At 41.6% G+C, this 14821-nt stretch overlaps 1 protein-coding gene across 18 annotated transcripts in view; it reads left to right on the top strand.

The window, feature by feature from the left end:
* MBNL1 (muscleblind like splicing regulator 1) overlaps positions 1-14821 on the top strand; it is a 249606-nt gene that overhangs the window by 197292 nt on the left and 37493 nt on the right. For 13 of the 18 annotated variants that reach the window (XM_089509029.1, XM_089509034.1, XM_089509035.1 and 10 more), the window contains one exon: positions 2867-2929. The exons of the other annotated variants lie outside the window; for them this stretch is intronic. In XM_089509029.1, coding sequence (XP_089365155.1) covers positions 2867-2929 — 63 coding nt within the window. The remainder of the gene's footprint in view (positions 1-2866; positions 2930-14821) is intronic. 18 annotated transcript variants of the gene reach the window in all.

The following is a 14821-nucleotide window of genomic DNA, read 5'->3' as shown; positions in this document are numbered from 1 at the left end:
TAATCTCCCATAGCAAATATCAAACAGTGCTAGTCTCGATGTATTCCTAATCAGCTAGGGTTGTTCCTCAGGCAGAATGTCCTCAATGCTCAAGGCAGAATGTCCTCAATGTTCCTTCCTATTATCAGTCATGGTGAACCCTGTCTCTGCTGCTTTGAGAATGAAGAAAGCTTACAAGAAGACAGACAGTAGTACATCTCTTTCCTCTTCTTTCTATGTTTTTCTTTCTTACTCTTGTTTTAGGTGGGGAAACTTGTGTTTGCGGTCATGACCAAATGTGTAGGAATAGGGCCAGAACTTGGAAGTATGACATTATATGATTCTACCCAACTTTTGAGATCCATAGGGGAAGTTGGTTGTACAGTGGTCCTTTGCCTTATGCAGGGATCCGTTCTGGACCCCAGTGCATAAGGCAAATTCCACCTATGCTTGAGCCTCTCTGAGAATAATGGGGCTCATGCTTGTGGTACGCTATTCAGGAAATGGCATGGGACTTTCAGCGTAAGCTAAAAGCTGCGTAAAAGGTGCCCATGTATGACGCAGGCACACTGTATGTGTTTGTGTGTTTTGATCCTCCTCCTCCTCCTTCGACACAAATGTGTTTAGTGAAGATGTGTGTAAGGGCCTTCTTAGTGGCTATAGAATTCCTTCCACCAGGAGGCTAGGCTGGATCCCTGTCTTTGATTCTTCTGTCAGCAAGCAAAGACCTATTGCTTAGGCATTTGAATATTAATTAAATTAAATTAAAAATTAAAACTTTTATTTATATACCGCCTTTCCTCCAGATCAAAGTGGTTTACATATCAAAGTATAACATATTACAATAAAATACAATACAATATATCAAAATTTCATACAGATTAAAAACCTTAAAAGCAATATATCAACAGTCACAGTATCAGTTTTGGCTAGGCACAATGGTCTTATCGGGGTGTAATATCTCTATATAGAGCTGGAAAAGATGGATTTTCAGTGCCTTTTTAAAGGCTTCCAATGTAGGGATGAGTCTAATCCCTTCTGGGAGTGCATTCTAATGAGTTGGAGCTATTGTCGTGTAGGCTCTCTGGTAAGTTGTTGACAATCTCACTCTGGGGTATTCGAGTAAATATTTCCCCATTGTTCTGAGAGTGCGGGGCGGATTATGTAGGGAGAGGCGCTCCTTCAGGTAACTCGGGCCTGAGCCATATAGGGCTTAATAGGGAATAACCAACACTGGAATATTAACTGGTTGTTGTAGAAGTGTCCTTTAATGTGAGGACAGGTTGCTGCATTTTTTAACTTTTAAACTTTTGAAGCAGTCATGTTTTAAATAAATTAATTTATTTAAATAGTTTTTAAATTGTTTTTATTATGATGGCTGGTTAGTTGTGTGTTTTTTAAATATATTTTGAGCAGCCTTGAGTCACATTTTCATCATGTTATTTTTTTAAAAAAATAACTTTATTAGTACAAACCAACAAACTGTATACATGTTATTAACTAAACAAATGAACCTCCTAGATCCTCCAGCTGAACTGGTCAGTCCACAAAACTAATATTTCCAGGATATAGCCCAGTAAGACATTAATGCTGGCATTTGTCCTATGATGCTGCCCCCCTTTGGAGACACTGGTGAGGCAACACAGAGTAAAATGATGTAATTTAATTTAACTGTTATAAGAAGAAGCAGTGCCAGAGAACCATACGGCATTGACAGGCACTTGTAATATTCCATCCAGCTGTGATCAGGTCTTTTGGGGTTCCCCTTGGATGATCCCCAGCCATTGAGGGAGACTGGCAGGGGTTAATGAGTATTGAAGAAGTTTATCGCACCGGGGTTAAAACGTTCCTCGGTGCGCTCTAACGTGCCCGCGCGGGGGTGCACACAGAGTGTGACGGGAACGTGATGGGGCCCAGAATGCCATTTTACTGTACACCGGAACGCCACTTTTGCCGCCGGGTGTTCCCATCGTGTTCCTGTTGCGTTCCAGAGGGCGCCATGTCTGGGGATGCTTTGAAACAGTTCCCAGAAATGGCACCCTCTAGAATGCAACGGGAACACAATGGGAACACCTGGCGGCAAAGGTGTCATTCCGGTGTGCAGTAAAATGGTGTTCTGGGCCCCATTGCGTTCCCGTCATGCTCTGTGCACACCCCCGCGCAGGCACGTTAAAACACACCGGGGAATGTTTTAACCCCGGTGCGATAAACTTCGAAGTGTAAAATATCTGGAATTCTAGCTTTTGCCCTCCCATTATCAACTTAAGCAGGAAGACACATTGTGCAATATGAAGCCTGAGGCAAACACTGCTTATTTATGTGGTACATTCTTCTCACTTCACTCTAAAACCTTCGATTTCACCTAGGAGATAGCTTGTCTGTCAGCTCCCACACAGTCAGAATTGTTCCCTGCAATATAAAGTTACACATTTGAAGCCTGACAAACCACCCCATTCATTAAAAATAAAAGCAAACCTCAAGCCCTCATGTATTTAAGAAGTGGATTTCAAAATGTTGAAAGAAGAAATGCTGGTATAAGGGAAAGGCAGGGAATGGTTTTACTGTACTGTTTTTTCTTTCCTGGTTTTGTTTTTGCACTTGAGGCCTGCCAGTTTCAGTACAGAAGCACTGCAGGTGCTGAAGAAATGCAGAAGGTCTACCAAGTTTAGCTTGGTATCTGACTCATTCCTGAAAATAATATGCAAATGATTTTATCTGCATGCAATTAAAATGTGCTTGATTTGCAGTTTGCTCATGATGTATTTCCAGTGAGGCTCTTAGTGCTGCACTGCTGACAAAAAAATACCACAGAGGTTTTATTTTTATTACTGTATAAAATGTAGAAGAAATTTCATAATCCAGATCCTTTAATTTGATACTCTTACAGCGAGAGGAGTGCAGTCCAAGCGGCACCCCTGGATCTGTCCTTGTTTGTGGTCCACTTCATGAGGTATTGTTTTTTTGTACAAACTTATGCACTATTGGTCTCCATACAGTGTCAACGCTGCCCCATGCCATTTTCCTGCCCTTCCTCCTTGATAATTATGGCCTTTAAAAATGTAATTCTTCTAATAAATATAGGCAGACCTAGTCATACCTAGATCCCTCTGAAATCTACAATGTTCAATATAGTTTAATACAATGTCATTTTAAAATAATTTAATTAAATGTGTTTAATTTAAATCACTTACATGTAGTACTGAGTTCAGTATAACCTAAATCCTGTGGATTTTAGTGGGTCTACACTAAGCATGACTAAGTGTACCTACCCACATCAAATACATGTACACATTTAGTTTGGTGTCTTATCAATAACTGAAGCTGAACTGGGTACTGGATTATCTTTCACTTAGACTGTGGCTCTCCTCCTCTTTTCAGTAACATGGAACAAATTTATTGATAGCTCTAGTTGGTGGCTTCCAAATCACGAGGGAAATGAATCCATTTCAAAGTTTAATCTGAACTTAGAAGGATGCATCCATGGTGCTGAAGCTGTTTGGGGAGTAGAATTCAACAACTTGACTGACCCTTTAAAGCAGTGATTCTCAACCTTTGATCCGCCAGATGTTTTAGACTTCATCTCTCAGAAGTCCCGACTAGTACGACCAAAGCCTAGGAATTCTGTGTGTTGAAATAAAAAACGTTTGGAAGGCCAGAGGTTGAGAACCAGTTCTTTAAAGTTTCGACTAAGGCCTGGGGGGTGATTCATTGCTTCACCAATATGGGACCTTAGCTACCATAATTTATTAGAGATGCAATCCTGTGCATTCATTGTTTCTAAATAAATAAAGTAAAATCTGAAAACACAGTTTCAGGAGGAAGAAACACATATGTCTAGAAACATCCTCAACATTTGTCCAGGAAACTATAATAATAATAATTTGTTTTATTTATATACCGCTATTCCAAAGATCATAGCGGTGAACAGCAAGTGAGCTAATTAGCAAGTAAGCTAATTTGCCCCCAACAGTCTGGGTACTCATTTAGCGACCTCGGAAGGATGCAAGCCTGAGTCGAGCTTGGGCCCTTTTGCTGGTCTTGAACTCGCAACCTTGTGGTTTTGAGTAAATGGCTGCAGTACAGGCATTTAACCACTGCGCCACCAAACATAAATGAAGTATGACAAGAATGACAAGGATGCCTAGGGTAGAGGCATCCAGAGCCTCCGTGGACTTTGTTAAACTGGATCGGTTTGAGTTGGCAAGTACCGATGATGTGGACAAGATCCTCGGAAGTGTTCGGAAAACGACCTGCTCTCTCGATCCCTGTCCCTCATGGCTAGCAGCCCAGGGGGGACCGGCAGTAACTTCACTGTTACGCCGGATCATTAATACATCCTTGAGGGAAGGGCAATTTCCATCTGATCTTAAATTGGCCACTGTAAAACCTTTATTAAAAAAGCCCTCCCTCGACCCCCTGGTACATAATAATTATCGGCCAGTCTCGCTGCTGCCATTTCTGGGGAAGGTGATCGAGAGGGCGGTTGCAATCCAGCTTCAGGCGGTCTTGGATGAAACGGATTATCTGGACCCATTTCAAACTGGCTTTTGGGCGGGTTACGGGGTTGAGACGGCCATGGTCGCCTTGGTCGATGACCTCCGTCTGGGCATTGACAGGGGAAGCGTGTCCCTGTTGGTGCTCTTGGACATCTCAGCGGCTTTCGATACCATAGACCATGGTATCCTTCTGGGGCGCCTGGCAGAGGTGGGAATCGGGGGCACTGCGTTCCAGTAGTTCCGGTCCTACCTCTCTGGGAGGTCCCAGATGGTGCAGCTGGGAGACGTGTGCTCCGATGAGAGGGCCCTTAAAACTGGGGTCTCTCAAGGAGCCATTCTGTCTCCCATGCTATTTAACATTTACATGAAACCGCTGGGAGAGATCATCCGGAGACATGGGGCGCGGGGTTATCAGTACGCTGATGACACCCAAATAATTTTCTCTATGTCTCCGACTGATGCAGTGACCGAGGATGGCGTCTCTCCTCTCGTGGCCTGTCTGGAGTCAGTAATGGGCTGGATGAGGGAAAACCGACTCAAGCTGAATCCAGAGAAAACGGAGGTACTTGTGATAGGTTCCCCTGGTCCAGGAATGGCGGTGGTTCCACCTGTCCTGAACGGGGTCACGCTCCCTGTGAAGGACTCCGTGCGCAGTCTGGGGGTGCTTCTTGACTCGTCCCTTCACCTGACTGCTCAGGTGAATGCGACGGTCAAGAGCACCTGTCATCAGCTTCGGCTTATTCGCCAGCTGCGTCCATACCTGGCCCAGAGGGACCTTGAAACTGTGGTACACGCTCTGGTAACCTCGAGACTGGATTTCTGCAATGCACTTTACATGGGGCAACCCTTATACCAAACCCGGAAGCTACAAATGGTACAAAACATGGCAGCCAGGCTGGTCACTGGTACTTCCAGGGCCAGCCACATTACACCGGTGTTAAAAGATCTGCATTGGCTGCCGATTCGCTTCCGGGCGCAATATAAGGTGTTGGTGATGACCTATAAAGCCCTAAATGGCTTGGGCCTAGGGTACCTGAAGGACCGCCTCTCCCCATACATTCCGTCCTGCACCCTCAGAACATCTGGGCAGCAACTACTTAGGGTTTCTGGGGCTAGGCTTGTCTCCACTACCAGGAAGACATTTTCCATCGCCGCCCCGGCCCTTTGGAACACGCTGCCCATAGAGCTCCGCTTGGCCACCTCCCTGGCCCAATTTAAAAGGGATTTGAAGACCTTCCTTTTTGGTAATGCATTCCCCGATTAAGATGTCCTATGGACCTCCTTCCTCTTCACTGGCAAGTGGATTGGCTAACTCGGGGCTTTTCTGTTTTTATTGTAATGTTATTGATGTTTTAATGTATTGTTTTTAAAATGCTGTAAACCGCCCTGATCTGTGGAAGGGCGGTATATAAATAAAATTTTTATTTATTTTTTATTTAAGAACACTGGGAGCACCTTGGGATTGATTATATATTCCCTATTACAGTGCACCTGCGCCAAACGCAGGTGCACTTTACATGGCTTCCTGCTTATGCAGAAGCCACATGACAATTAAGGAAATGGCGTGCATGCTGCCCCGAGCCATGAGCACACACCCCATTGTTTGCAATGGGGCACAAGTATACATGGATTTCCCCTTACACGGGGAGATCCGGAACAGAAGGACCCACTGTACTCTATTCTCTGGTGTGTGAAGTCTGGAATTCTGAATGAACACATCAGCTTGTTCTTCCTTTCACTTTTGCCCTGCTTGCTATCTCTGAAAGCATCACAACAAGAATATACTAGCTTTGCAAATAATGAATAACTCTAGAAGCCCATAGGTTTTATTATAGTAGGAAAGAACAGCTCACCCCGCTCTGCAAGAACTCATTTTGGAAGGTAACTCTGAATACTTCTCTTGCAGAATATGACCTTTTCATCTGTACACACCTCTTTTTAAGTACTGCTGGACTTTAGGGTGCAAAGAGGTGAATCTTCTCAGATTACATTTCAACCTATGTCAAATTCACCAGCTGTGAGTAACAGCTGCAGTGACAGTACTAGAAGTAAGTGGTGTGAAATTAACATATGACTGCAAAGGCAGAGTGGACATAGTAGCATATGGAACTCTGCTTTTTTTCTGGCAAAGCTACACATTACATGAAATGTATGTAAGCATTTAATGTACAGTCTTTAAATACCAGCTGGTAGGCAAGCAGGGACATGGTGTGGGTCAAGAAGCTTTTAGTCCTCATCCACTATATTATATCCGACAGAGAAGCACCCTTGTGTAGGAAATAGGTTATATGTAAAACAGGCCTGTGAAACAGATTGAAAGTATGTCAGCTCATGACAGTCTCCAATTTCATATTTCAAGCCAAAGCATAAGAGGTCAATAATTTGTTTGCTTTATTAGATTATATGAATCGTTCTGTTTCTCTTTCTCTCCCATCATACTTTAGCTATTGAATTTTCCCCATTCCTTCAATACAGCTATAAATAAATGGGAGATACAACTTTCTCTGTCATGTAAACCTATCACGTCAAATAATAAACTACCGTTTTTAAGTATACAGAGGCAGGACATTTTTTAAATGTCAAACTACATATACCAGTAGGTATAGGCTGTTACCTATTTAAAAGATGAATCACAACTCCTAGATTCTTTGAGGAAAAAAAGATAAAATCTCTGGAATTTTTGAAGCCATTGATTTTAAAAAATAATAAAGAAAAATGTAATATTAGCATGCTTTACAGATTGAAAGTTTCTGTGTTACTTTAGGAACATAAAATACATTCTGTATAAGCTGGCTGGACATAAAGGTATCATGTATTATGTACTGTAAAAGTACAGTTTATTGAGAAAATAAGTACAAATTTAATTTAGTTTATTAAATTTTATTGTTTCTTACAAATGGAGCTACCAATAAGGAATGCCTGACAACTTTTTTTGTTTAGTTTTGCTTGCTCCTTGTAAACTGGCACAAGTATACAATAAAAACAGAAGGCGCCATCTATATTAGTAAAATATAATTTTATCTCCTCTGGTCTTTCATAGTGCCAAACATACATAAAGCACCTTTTTGTCTGTACACACCTATTTTAAATATTGCTGCACTTTGGGGTGCAAAGAAGTAAGAATAGGAAATGAAGACCCCAGGAATTGCAGTGATGCGTGATACATAGTCACTAGAAATAATGTGGGAAGAATATATTCATGAATGCCTTGTATCAAACATTTTATCATTCTAAAAGAAAATATTCCATAATCCATTTTTATTTTTATTTTTTCTTGAAAAGAAAGCCTGCAGGAAAAAGGGGTTTCCCTCTCTATTTTTCCAGGCCTTCACATTTCTATCCAGGAGAGCCAATTTTAATCAGCATAGTATGTGGGAGACAGGAAGAGCTGGGGCCATCTCATGTGCAACACTGGGTCTGTGTTTTGCTCATCTCTACACGAAATACTTGAAATAAATTCTTTTCTTAAAAAAAGTTGTGCATACTGAATTCTATTCAGCCCTATACTTTAGAGAGCTTTAATTGTTTGTTCTTTCTTCTAGTGCAGCAGTTCTCAACCTGTGGGTTGCGACTACTTTGGGGATTGAATGACCCTTTTACAGGGGTTGCCTAAGACCATCGGAAAATACGTATTTCTGATGATCTTAGGAACCGAGAAGAAAACTTTATGGTTGGGGGTCACCACAAAATGAGGAACTGTATTAAAGGGTCATGGCATTAAGAAGGTTGAGAACCACTGTTCTAGTGAATGTTGGCTCTTATTTATGTTGCATTGTGTAACAATTTGTTTTCTTGAGATTGTGTGAAAGATGGGACTGGCTTTCTCACACAGTGAATGTTTCAGTTGTTGTCAGTACCTTTTACTGAGATTATGAACCTATGTCTCTGGGAGTTGGATTGGTGCTTCCTTACTCTAGGCCAAATATTAGGTGGAAGACTGGACCTAATTAATTTGCTGCTGAACAAAGAGAGAGTTGTTGTTGTTATCCACCCTCAAGTCAATCCCGACCCATGGCGATCCTGTAGATGAGACATCTCCAAGACTCCCTATGCTTCACTGTTTGCTCAGGTCCTTCAAATTCATATCCATGACCTAATTAATAGAGTCCATCTGTGTAGCATGTAGCCTTCCTCTCTTTCTGCTTCCCTCCACCTTTCCTAGCATAATTGTTTTTTTCCAGTGAGTCGTGCCTCCTCGTGATGTGGCCAAAGTACAACGGCCTCAGTCTTGTCATCTTGGCTTCCAGAGCGATTTATGGTTTGATCTGCTCTGGGACTTATTTGTTTGACTTCTTGGCTGATCATGATGACCTCAGCCCTCTTCTCCAGCATCACATCTCAAATGAATCAATTCTCTTCCTATCCGCTTTCTGAACTGTCCAGCTCTCACGTCCATACATGGTAATAGGGAATGCAATGGCTTGTATGATTCTAACTTTCGTGCTCAGTTGTATGCCTTTACATTTTAGGATATTTTCTAGTTCTCTCATAGCTTCCCTCCCCATTCTTAGTCTTCTTATGATTTCTTGACTGATCAATATTTGATCCCAGGTATGAAAATTCTTTTACTATTTCTATTTCCTCATTGTCTAGGTTGAATCTGTAAATTTTCTGTGGTCATTATTTTTGTTTTCTTTATGTTGAACAATAAACCTGCCTTTGCATTTTCCTCCTTGATCTTTCTTAGTAATTGTTCCAAGTCTGTGATGTTTTCAGCTAGTAGTATGGTGTCATCTGCATATCTTAGATTGTTGATATTCCTTCTATTTTCACTCCTCCTCCTGTGTCCAATCCTGCTTTTTGTAACAGATAGGGTGAGAGGGTGCAGCCTTGGTTGACCCCTTTGCCAATTGGAAACCATTCTGTTTCTCCGTGTTCTGCCTTAACAGTGGCCTCCTGTCCTGAGTAAAGATTCCTCATTAGGACTATCAGATATATTGGCACTCCCATGTCTTTAAGGGTGTTCCATAATCTTTCATGATATATGCAGTCTAAGGCCTTGCTATAGTCTATAAACCATGTTTCAAATAACCAGGGGTTATAATTACATATTATGCAGACGCCGAATTGGAGGGTTCTACAGTTTCTGAGCCTTCACATTTCTGTCCAGTAGAGCCAATTCCGCTTTCTTTAATCAGGATGAAAGGATAGTCCAGTAGAGATTGGAAGGGCTGGGCCCCAAAAAGCCAAGGTTGTCCCAGAAGAATAGTGAATCCTATGTTTATGAAGGTGGAAATAGTTACAGGGAAAATAAGGATCTACTTTGGGAGAATATAGGAGATACGCAAAAGCTATTGAAGAGACAGCAATGACAAAACATGTACACCAACCTAAACTCTGTTGCTGCTTTGATGGGAAAACCCTTAGACATTTTTAGAAGTGTATCCTCACATGATTGGAATGAAGTTGATAGTAGCTAATGGCAATAATTCTTACCCTAGTGTGCTCATATGCACTACAGTTCTCACTTTTTCTGTTCAATGTCTGCAGAAGATAGAATTTTTGGGCTGATAGCATCTAGGGGAGGATGAGGTTGGGAACCACTGGCTTATGTTAAGGTCACAGTGTTCAGCCACCTGGGTGGTCTCAAACAATTGAGGAATATGGCAGGCAGGAAGGACAGAACAGAAAAGAAAGCATAAACCTATAGTGTAATCAGTGCATTGTTCTTAAAATTTTGTCCATTTCCATGCAGCTGAGCAGAGCCAACATTTGACTGGGAAAGCAACTGAGCTTTCTTCCTTAAAGGAGATTTCATAGGCGGGATATAGACCGCCGCTTTGCGGTGGTCTCCCGCCGGCGCCATTTGCTCCGCGAGGGAGCCGCAGCAGCCAAACCGCGCAGCTCCCGCGCGGAGCAAAAAAGAAGCTCCATTTTGGAGCTTCTTTTTGCGGCGCCTTTATGACGTCGCAAGGCGCCGCTGGTGCATTCGCGACGTCATAGGCACCGCAACACGTCTGGACGCTATGCGTCCAGTACGTAAACATGGCGGCCCCCATGTGGAAGGGGCGCCGCCATGTTGTATGTATTCTATACGTACTAGGGTTAGGGGGGTGCGGAAGCACCGCCCCTTCCTAACCCTAGTACGTATAGAAGACGTACTATATGGCGGTTTGTATCCCGCCACAGTCAAATTAGATCACCAGATAATTGGTTATTGTCAGAATAAACTCCTCAAATGTGTGGAAACTTTGTCCAAAAGTAAAACATAGTCTGGGGCTTAATGAAAGCTAGGAAAAAATATTTCTGGGACTATCTTCTTCCAAACACCACCTGGCATGTAATTTCCTGTCACCAAAAATGAATATTTCAAACTTCTGTGATGCTTGCAGCAAAAAAATGCTTTGTCTTAATCTGAAAAAAAACATACTTTTGCATAAATACTGTGTTTTTGTCTGGTCCACTTTCAAGCAGTTGTGCTGCTGCAAAAGGCTGTTTATTATCATTGCTACTAAGTGTTGCATTGCATATGGCCAACTGTGAGTTAAATCTAAACTGTAAGCCTATGACCTGTGACTTTTAGAATCCACTTTCATTACTGCAGTTAGAAGGGCAACTCCTCAGAGCAGGTGCCAGGACTTTATTTTGCAAAAGACCAGAGAGTAAACAAAGCTTCTTGTTGGTCAAACAGTGATCTCTTATCGAAAATGCAAATAGCAAGTCACCTCATTTTACAATAAATGTTTTCCATTGTAGATACCATTTGTTTTAAGTTTTCTGGAGGTGTTTGCTGAGTAGCCATTATAAAGTAGCATGTTGTCTCATTGGCCACTTTTTCTATGAAAATGTGTGTATAAAAGTGAATGTGCAAAAAAATGACCTTCAAACAGGCATACATTGTTCAAAGACATGGCCTCATATGGATAGGGACTGTAGGAGGGATATACATGCGTTTTGTCCATATATCACTTTGCAGGAGAGTAACTTAGGTCATTGATGGGGTGGCTGAACACCAGCCTAACTGGTTCACAAAACCAGTTGTACAAGAATGCTTTTCAAACCCTATCAAGTCCTTGAGGTACATGATGGGTATAGTCACAAACAGTGATGTATTTGTAAGCTGCAGCTACCAGGGGTTGGAGGTGTGTGCAAAATGAAGGCATTGCATCCTCAGTAAGAATGCTGCCCACTCCCCTGAAATTTTTCCTTCAGTCCCCACATTTCTAGCATTGTGGTAACTTAAAACTTCAGTTGAGCATTTTGAAACACAGTTTAGTCATCCCTCCAAAAATATGGTACAGGCAAAGTTACCAAATGCAAACAGCAAATAGAAGAGTTTTAGGTGTCGAAAGTTTTTAGTGTCTCACTTTCTGCAATGATAGAAGTTTGGAGACCCAAGGAACTTTTTGTTTATGGGGGCAGAATTCTTATTCAAGGAGGCCAATAGCTTCATCCCTCCCTCTCCTAGTTATGCTCCAATGTGAACACTCTTGTAAGTGGAACCCATTTCCAGGATATCAAAATAAATTCACTTTGAGGAACAGGGGAAGATAGCAAGCAGCTTCTTGAAGACTAGAGGCTGGCAGGCTGGTGAGTTAGCAGTAAATAATGCTAAGCTGTACAATGATTCTATGGCAGGCAGTGATATGCACATCATCATTTGGAGCCTTAGAGTGGGTCCACACAGTTGTGGAAATGTGGAGAGCAGTTTGGACGTAGACACTAGGCAGTGGGCTGTGACTTGCTGGCAAATTTTTTACACTTTCCTTCAAGAATAATAGTACAGTGGGCCCTTCCTATATGCGGGGGATCGCCTATGCTGGAATCCTATAGATTGCTGTGGCGGCGCACTCTGTATATACAACAATTAAATTCCATTCCTTATATGAGTGTCATAGTGTATTAGGTATATACTTGGCTTTTACAGAAGATATGGTACAATGTCATTTCTTTCTTGTGCCTGCACCCCTTCTTAAGAAGTGGCAGGGGCATGTCTTTCTAGCTGGACTGCAAGGGAAACACCAAAATGCTTTTTTTAAAAAGAAAGAAAGGTATCCTTCATACTTGAGCAGCATTTTGTTCAAAACAGAGCACTATGATGCTGCATTATCACCAGGGAGTCAAGGACATTAATTTTTAACCAGTGACTTGGCCACTGAGCACAAAGTGACTCAGCAGTCATTGGAACCAGAATGAATGAGCTCTTTTTTCTTTTGCTAGGCTCTAGCAGCTTAGTAACTTTCTCGCTCATGTTCCATCCACCTGATTGTGAGCCGCAGGGAAATGTATATTCCCCCAAGAAGGATGCAGGTGTAGTCAGTAGCTGTTTTCTTTCATATACTTTATTACTGGAAATACTTGCCTTTCAGCTTATGCAAACAAACTGAATCTCCCTTTTTTAATTCCCAAATACAAATAAACGTGCAGACACTCACTTCATGGCAGCCGCCATCAGATTGCAGGTTTTATTTTTTACTTTTAGGCTCTAGTTTTTACAAGTGTTGTTGTTGTTGTTGTATTGGTGCCATCGAGTAATGGAGGTAATCAAACCTTGGCAAATTTGAGAATCAGACTCATCGGCCATCAGAACAGGGGCAGTGCTTCCTAGTTCTTAGTTGAGAAGTTCTACAATTGTTTTATTTTAATTGGTTGTTAGCCACCTTAAGTTCTGTGTTGAAGAAAGGTAAGAAATCAGTCAATCTTCCAGTTGGGAATAGAGAAAAGGTGTTGGCAATCCCATGTCTGTAGCATCTAAACCTTCTTCTGTCCCACTTGTATATTTGCCAGTATTCCTCATGCAACTAAACATAAAACACCCCTCTTCACAAAATCAAGACTCTTCCTCACCCAGAAACCCTCCACAAAAATCCTTTCTCCCATCTCAACAATCCCAGTGCCTTTGTGTTTTGCAAGCTCTGTCTTTCTGCCTCGTCCAAGGCTTCACTTGTGCCTGAGACTTGTCCCATAGGAATCTATTTGTACATACAGTCCTTCTTTCCAATAAAGCCCATTCTATATCTCCCATCTTTCCCTCTTCTTTCTTTCTTTTTTCCTCTTGTTCTCTGTGTTTGCATGTTTTCAACATCCCTGGGCAAGGTAGAGGGAGAGGCTGGAGCAAATTGTGATAAGGCTTCAGTGTTCTCAGACATGAGCTGAGGATGAGAAGAAGAAAGGTCAGTGACAGATGCTGCATAAGGCACACCCAAGAGAAGGACTTGGAGAAGAGAAACAGAATTCTGCAAGGTCTGCAGTACCTCTGCAAAGTGGAAAGTGTAAGGAAATAGCAGGCATCCTTAGAAGGATTATAAAAATGGTGCAGTGGCTTCCACTCAGTCGGTCACAGAACTAAAAAGACATGGCAGGATTAGTAAACCAGCATCAGAGGCCAACTTGGTAGCCTACTTTACTGGTTTTATAGGGGAAATGCCAACAGATTTCTCCCTACTCATCCTTTCAATTCAGAGCAAAATATTGTAGCATCTCCTGCTGTATTTGTGATCACCACAATAGTATGGAAAGTATGATTGTGAGTAATTAGATATATCAGCTGGAGATTTTCATATTGCTCTGAGGCATGACAGGTTTGTCATCTATTTATCTTGCAATTCAGCTAATGAATCTATTTCTTGCCTTTTAGCAGGGATGTAAATCTTCATAAATATAATCCCCACAGGCAACAGTGAATGTCTCTACTATTTTTACCCTTGCTGTGGGAAAGTCACTGAAAACTGCACAGTTTTCAAATATTCTTCTTAATTTGGCACTTATTCTGTTCTCCCCCCCCCCCCCCAAATGTGGGCTTTTTATTGCTTTTTTGTATTGGAAATGGTATTTTCTAAACCATAAGCAGGTTTTCTGTTCAGAAAACACATTTTCTTCACATAATAATAATAATAATAAATAATAAATAAAAATTTATTTATGTTTCCCCACCTCTCCCATTGGATCAAAGCGGGGTTACAGACTAGATAAAATCCAACATATACATAGAAATCTTTAAAGAAGTTACTAACATTAAAATCTCAGCATATCAATAACAATTATCAGTTAAATTACCAGTTAACAATACAATTGGGGAATAGAGCAGCATCTCTTTCAGGGAAAATGTCAGTCGGTATATTATATCATATCATGGTAAGCTTGGCAGAAAAGCTCGGTTTTAATCGCTTTCTTGAATGCCTGTAGTGAGGTCGCTAGGCAGATGTCCTCAGGAAGGCTATTTTCCTAAGGGTTATTTTCTCTGCCACCCCCACCCCCCCAATCTATTTTTCATGCAGATTAAGTTCCAAAATGTGAAGATTTTCACCTCTCTAGGGTTCTCCTCATCAGGGTTTCCTGACACTTGAAAAACATGTGTTTGGGTCATTTTTTCAAATATATTTGAATATTCTTTGTCCCTATGCTTT

Source organism: Sceloporus occidentalis, unplaced genomic scaffold (assembly GCF_023333645.1).
Source record: "Sceloporus occidentalis isolate IW3139 unplaced genomic scaffold, rSceOcc1.0.p SCAF_2, whole genome shotgun sequence".
NCBI classification, from domain to species: domain Eukaryota; kingdom Metazoa; phylum Chordata; class Lepidosauria; order Squamata; family Phrynosomatidae; genus Sceloporus; species Sceloporus occidentalis.
This window is presented reverse-complemented; position numbering and strand designations above follow the sequence as displayed.